The sequence below is a fragment of the Sapajus apella genome, unplaced genomic scaffold (assembly GCF_009761245.1).
Source record: "Sapajus apella isolate SASKATOON/1434 unplaced genomic scaffold, GSC_monkey_1.0 scaffold5, whole genome shotgun sequence".
Taxonomy (NCBI): Eukaryota; Metazoa; Chordata; class Mammalia; order Primates; family Cebidae; genus Sapajus; species Sapajus apella.
In genome coordinates this window covers 42,587,173-42,594,524 of record NW_022436945.1, presented here as the reverse complement: position 1 = coordinate 42,594,524, position 7,352 = coordinate 42,587,173, and the positions used below count along the sequence as shown (strand labels likewise).

The window sequence follows — 7,352 nt, the reverse complement described above, 5'->3', positions numbered from 1 at the left end:
GGTTAGAGATAAGGTCTCACTATGTTGCCCAGGCTGGAGTGCAATGGCATGATCACGGATCCCTGCAGCCTTTAACTCACCCCAACTCAGCCTCCCGAGTAGCTGGGACTATGGACACTATGCAATTAGGCACAGCATATTTGCACGAAAACGAAGTTTTTGGCCAGGCGTGGTGGCTCAAGCCTGTAATCCCAGCCCTTTGGGAGGCTGAGGCAGGTAGATCATGAGGTCAGGAGACCAAGACCAGCCTGGCCAACCTGGTGAAGCCCCGTCTCTCCTAAAATACAAAAAATTAGCCAGGCCTGGTGGTGAAAGCCTGTAGTCCCAGCTACTTGGGAGGCTGAGGCAGGGGAATCGCTTGAACCCAGGAGGTGGAGATTGCAGGGAGCAGAGATCGCGCCACTGCACTTCAGCCTGGTGACAGCAAGACTCTGTCTCAAAAAAAAAAAAAAGAACAAACTTTTGAAAGTATACCAAAGTATAGATAATGGAGATGGCACAATGTCCTCACATAATGACCCCAAATTAGCAGATCAAACAGAAACAAGAAGCAGTAAGAAATAACAATAACACAAAACTTTTTTGAAACCACACTCATCACAGCCTTTTTAAGCATAAAAACTTATGAGACATAAACTATCCAGCCACAGGAGAGCTTGCTCACTCAGCATACATTATTTATTTGAAGTACTGTGGTATTTTGAGTGGACACTTAGTAAGACTCAGTAAATGTTAATTTTACCAGCTCTACTCCTCAGCCACCAGACAACCTTGGGAAAGTGACATAATTTTGCTGAATTTCATTTTCTTTCTGTAAAGTCTAGTTGCTATATCTGTCCTATCTACTTTTCAGAATTCTTGTGAGAACACCTATTTTTTAACTGCAAATCATTACACAAAAATAAGGTAGTAGTATTTACTGCCTGAAAAGGAAGGGGGGGCGGAAACTAGAAAGCATGGTAAATACAGCCAGGTGTGGTGGTTCACACCTATAATGCCAGCACTTCCAGAGGCTGAGTTAGAAGGATCACCGGAGGCCAGGGGTTTGGGACCAGCCTGGGCAACAAGACCCATCTCTACAATAAAAAATTTAAAATAAATTTTAAAAAATAAAATACAAAATAAGTCTAAATGATAACCATACATGTAAATGAGCTAAATAATAACAACAAATATGAGTGGTTTTGACCCACTTCTTTAAAAAGTGGATGAAAATAGAATCTGGTATTATTTACTTTTCACCTCCATGAACCACTGATATGAACCCTTGGTATTTCTCCCTAATAATTTTATAGGATGAATATCTTTTATCCAAAATGCTTGGGACCAAAAGTATTTGGAATTTGGGATATTTTCAGATTTTGAAATATGTGTATATATATAATGAGGTATCTTGGGGATGAGACCCAAGTCTAAACACAAAATTCATTTATGTTTTATATATACATCTTATACACATAGCCTGAAGGTAAATTTATATAATATTTTAAATAATTCTGTGTGTGAAACAAAGTTTGTGGTAAGTACTTATGTGAGAAATTTTCCACTTGTGGTGTCATAGCCATGCTCAAAAAATTTCAGGTGTTGAAGCATTCTGGATTTTAGATTTTCAGATTAGGGACGCTCAACCTGTATTATGTCTCCTCTTCTAACTGTATGTTAGCCAAACAAAGGGTTAAGCGTCGATTTTCAGGAGGCATTTATTGTTGTGCATTATATGCACATCTACACATATGCTTTTTTGTTTCTTTTCATAAAGGGCACTTTCTTGAAAATTCATGGGCTACTGTACTTGAATTAGAGGCAAGGGGGATTGGGATACATTGACCTGGAGCTTCATAAAATCTACGATCTGAGATTGTCAATGCAGAATCCCAAGTCCCTTAAAGGTTCAGATCTACTAAGTAACAAATCAAATACCTAAAAAACAAGTGAAAAACTGAGTAAACAGAAGTGTTCTTCTACATCTCAATCTTCTTTCCCACTATTTAATAAGTCTAAATAATAATCATACATATAAATGAGCTAGTCAATAACAATAAATATGAATGATTTTGACCCATTTCTTTAAAAAGTGGATAAAAATAAAATCTGGTATTACTTATTTTCACCTATATGAACCCTCGGTATTCCTCCCTAATGATTCAATAGAATGGGTATCTCTTATACAAAATGCTTGGGACCAGAAGTGTGACTTTTTGGTAACTGTCTTCCTTCATTCCTCTTCCCATAGGAACTGTGATTAGAAAAGGGACGTAACGGCAAGGTGCGGTGGCTCATGACTGTAATCCCAGCACTTTGGGAGGCCGAGGCGGGCGGATCACGAGGTCAGGAGCTCAAGACCAGCCTGACCAACATGGTGAAACCCCGTCTCTACTAAAAATACAAAAATTAGCGCACACCTGTAATCCTGCTACTCAGGAGGCTGAGGCAGGAGAATCGCTTGAACCTGACAGGCGGGGTTGCAGTGAGCCGAGATCTCGCCACTGCACTCCAGCCTGGGTAGCAGAGTAAGACTCCGCCCCAAAAAAAAAAGAAAAAAAAAAAAAAGAATAGAAAAGGGCCTTATGACAAAGGGAAAACATAGGAATGACCTTTTTGAAAACCCCGAGGTAGACCCAATTCAAATGAATCTGCCCCATCCAGATTGGCCGGTCTATTAGTTTAGGTCTGTGAAAATGGTACTATAACTATGTCTTACCATTTCCTCACAAAGTCACAGGAAACGAGACTCGCTAAAAGAAAATAAAAGTAAAAGCAAAAATTAGATTCAACAGGAATCAAAGATATGATCAAGATAGCATCACAAATCAAAAGAGAAAGGAGTTAGAAAAAGAATTATTTGGGGAAATGGCCAACTTAAATATTTCATACTATGTACCAAAATAAACCACAGGTAAATCGAGGAGTTAAATAGTTTAAAAACTGAATTAAAGGAAATAAGAGAATGTCTACTTGATCCCTGAATTTTAATCTTCTAGTGTTAAAGGTGACAAAAGATATAAAGGACAATACAAATAGATTAAAATAAATTTCTGTGTCAAAAATTAAAACTTAAAGATGACAGAAAAATTTGGAGAAATATTTGGCAATAAATATGATAAATGGTTAATGGTCTTAACATTTGAAGAATATAAAAGTATAGATTATAAGAAAAACACTAAGTGTCAAAATTAAATAGACAAAGGATGGGAACAGAATTCTCATATGATGACATATAAAGAGCTAATAAACATAAGAAAAATTCATCAGCACTACAGGAAAAGTTAAAAAGGAGAGAGAGAGAGAGAACATTCAAACTTGCTTGTAATCAATGCAAAAAGTGAGATTTTTCTTTAAATGAGCAAATTAGCAAAAATTTTTTACAAAGTATAAAGACGTTGGAAGGGTAAGATGAAATGAGTCCTCTTGTTCACTGCTGATAAAAGTCTAAATTAGCCTATTTTCTAAAAAAATAATTTGATCGTACAAATCAGCAATGTTTACATTCCTTAGTCCAATTCTATTTATAGAAATGGACCCTAAAGAAATAATTCCAAGTGTGGGCAAAGATGTATGCACAAAAATCTTCATTGTGGTATCTTCAACAGTGGGAAATTAGGTAATCCTGAAATGTTTAAAACAGAAGAAATGGTTAAGCTAATGAAAAATCATGTTTACACTCATAAGTGGGAGTTGAACAATGAGAACACATGGGCACAGGGAGAGGAACATCACACACTGAGACCTGTCAGGGGGTGGGGGCTAGGGGAGGGATAGCATTAGGACAAACACCTAATGTAGATGACGGGGTGATGGATGCAGCAAACCACCATGGCACGTGTATACCTATGTAACAAACCTGTACATTCTGCACACGTACCCCAGAACTTAAAGTATAATTTAAAAAAAGAAAAGAAAAATCATGTTTAGAAGCTGATTTTTTTTTTTTTAATATGGAAAAATGTAGGCGACCCCATAGGCCAAAGGCCTATCATAATAGGCCTTATGATGATGGATTGCTACAGAGTCTTTGCTTGGGAGTTTTTAATCCCATCTAAGAGTTTTGAAATAACATTGTCTAAAATGTTTTTGGTAAAGAAAAGTGGGTGCGCTACAGCTTCAGAAAGACATGGCTCAAAGCTCAGTTTTGTTGCTTACTCCACTATATAATCTTGGGTCAATTAATTTCTCTGAGATTCAGTTTCTCCTTCTCAGATATGAGGATTAATAGGTTTAAAGATTAGTGATAAACAGCCGGGTGCCGTGGCTCATACCTGTAATCCTAGCACCTTGAGAGCACAAAGCGGGCTGATCACCTGAGGCCTGGAGTCCAAGATCAGCCTGGCCAACATGATGAAACACCATCTCTACTGAAAATACCAAAATTAGCCTCTCATGGTGACACGCGCCTGTAATCCCAGCTATTTGGGAGGCTGAGGCAGGAGAATCGCTTGAACCTAGGAGTCGGAGGTACCGGTGAGCCAAGATCACACAACTGTACTCCAGCCTGGGCAACAAGAGCAAAACAACTCCATCTCAAAAAAAAAAAAAAAAAATTAGTGATAAACAACACAAGATTAGTGTATACATATATATCACTTATATATATATATATATGTAAAGCATCTTACATATAGTAGATAAATGGTAATTACAATTATTGGTTACAACTTCTGTGTATCAATGGCTTAAATAGAGCATTGTAGGAAACACAATTAATCATTCAACCAACTTGTGATTTGGCTCCTACAGGCAAGCATGGTGCCAGAATGGAGAGAACACAAATGAGGAGGGCCTCTCTTCTCAAAAAGTGTACGGTCCAATGGGAGGCAGATTATGAACTTAAACAAAAAAAGTAAATGGAACTTTTAAATTCAGGTATTTTCTATTGTTCCAGACCTAAGGGAAAAGGGAGAGTAGTCTATAAAAATGTCCCTCGCGGCCAGCTGTGCTATCACCCATGAAAATGGCAGTGCTTATTCTACGGACTTTTTAGGTATTACCAATCTTGCCTTTCAGCTTTATGACCTGACACAGGTCAGAGAGTCAGTAAAAAACTGAATCAGTCCTAAAAGATCATCTATAAGTACTGATAATGTGAATGAATAACTCTTTGCTATTTTCTTTCGTGCTATAATTTCTCCCATAGGTAAAGCTTTCACTCTTTATTTTAGAAAACACACTTTTGATGTTATCTCACTAACTGGGAGGATGAAATAGCTCTCAGGTGGCTGTTCTTAGCTAATGACCCAAGCAAAGCAGTGTTACGTGGTTTCCAAATTTGTCCGCAGAATAGAATCACCTGGAGATCTCTTACACCCTACAAGTCCCAGGCCACATCTCAGACCAATTAAGTCACAATTTCTGGGGAAGGGACACAGGCATCAGCATTTTTTGAAGCAGACAAGTTTGGGAACTGCTATGATATCATTTAGTGGCTGAGACCACTGGCTCTGGAATCAGACTTCCTGGAACCAAATTTTGGCTCTAACCTCTGATCTAGGGCAAGTATATTTAAGCTCTCTGCCACTCAGTTTTTTCATGAATGGGTTCTTGCTTCAAAAAGTTGTTAGATGAAAGTTAAATAATACAAGGAAAGCACTCTGCATAGTGTCCAAAACACAGTAAATACACAATAAATTGTATCTATTATTAATTCTAAGAATTTAGGAATTAAGATTCTGCTTCAAGTTCTGTGAATTAAAAAAAATGTTTAATTGTTAAGGAAGTGTTTACTATTAAGGGTTCCAACTGCATTTTTTTTTTTTTTTTGCATTTTTTTTTTAAGACAGGGTAGGGTCTCTCTGTTGCCCAGACTAAAGTGCAGTGGCACAATCGTTGCTTATTGCAACCTCCACATCCCCAGCTCAAGTGATTCTCATGCCTTAGCCTCCCGAGTAGCTGAGACTACAGGTGTTCACCACCAAGCCAAGCTAATTTTATTTTTTGTAGACGGGTCTCACTATGGTGCCCAGGCTGGTCTCGAACTCCTGGGCTATAGCAATCCTCCTACCTTGGCCTCCCAAAGTGTTGGGCATGAGTCACCACGCCTAGCCATGAAAATTATTAGTAAAATGTTAAACCTAGTTTGTAAACGTGCTCACATGTATTTTCATTGGTTTATGTATTTCGATCCTCCGTTCATTTCTAAAAGGATTTGAAGTTGCTTACATAGGCTACAATAGGATATGTCTGTTTTTAGATGAAAAACTCAAGGAGAGAGAAAAATAGTGTCAGTGGAAGGGAAAGAAAAATGGCATGAAACGAGGGAATCATGTATAATAAAGCCTAGCACAGTCGTATCTGGGCATTCTACCACAGAAAGAAAGACACCAGCTGTCCCTAACATTCGAATCTTTTAGAAGGAGAGTGGAGCAGGGGCTTCGTCACCATGTATTTCTTTGTTTTTATTTTCTCTCTCATAGGTCAGTCAATCACATGCAAATGTCAAGAGACATTTGTAGCCAGGCCGCAGACCGTACGGGTTTACACCGACAGGGCTGCGCCCGGCGGGTCTGTGTGGACAGCGCTGTCCTCAGTGACACAGGACGGGCTCGATGGCCCCCGGCGTGCTGACCACCACCTTGCGGACAGCCGTCTCGGGGACACAGAAACGCGGCCTGCGATGGGCTTCCCTGTTGAGAACGCTGCCGTTGTTGAGCTTTCTGGTCAGTGTTGCAGGGACCAGGTAGTTGTGCAGGTCCGTAAGCGGGACTGGAACTGCTCCTCAGTCTCCCTCCCCCGCTCCGGCCAGGTGGCGCTCCCGCCAGGTGGCGCTCCGGCCAGGTGGCGCTCCCGCCAGGTGGCGCTCCCGCCAGGTGGCACTCCAGACGGCGACGGAGCGCGTGCGGCCGGCGTCGAGGCCACCGGGGGGCGCAGGTTGGCAGCGGCTGGAGGTGGCGGGGCTCGGCGGAGAGGCGCCCAGCGACTCAGGCTGCCACACATGTTGAAATCTTTTTTAAAAAATCTCTCTGATGAGATCTTAACTGAGTTATACAAGGAGTAACAAGTTATAAGATGATGGAAAGCCAAATGGAATCCTATTTTTTTAAGTTTTTTCCCTCATCAAAGTTTACTCCTGATATGTGTTGCATGAAACCAAGTTTAAAAAGACAAGGAAGTTTCCAGTAAAGTACTATAAATGACTGAGTATAAGGCATGATTATCCCCAAAAAATTATTCTTCAGTAAAGGTTAAGCAAGCTCTTAAAAGAACCCATCTTAAGAGGTACTTTCTCAATTACCTTATTTTCTCAACAATGAACTAAGCAAGGAAAATGTTTTGGGGCCGGGCATGGTGGCTCATGCCTGTAATCCCAGCACTTTGGGAGGCTGAGGCGGGCGGATCACTTGAGCTCAAGAGTTAGAATC

General features: G+C 40.1%; 1 protein-coding gene across 2 annotated transcripts in view; it reads right to left on the bottom strand.

Moving 5' to 3' along the window:
• The window catches only part of THEGL (theg spermatid protein like), a 65,141-nt gene that overhangs the window by 37,925 nt on the left and 19,864 nt on the right, over window positions 1-7,352 (bottom strand). For both annotated transcript variants that reach the window (XM_032274293.1, XM_032274294.1), the window contains exon 2: window positions 2,702-2,735. In XM_032274293.1, coding sequence (XP_032130184.1) covers window positions 2,702-2,735 — 34 coding nt within the window. The remainder of the gene's footprint in view (window positions 1-2,701; window positions 2,736-7,352) is intronic.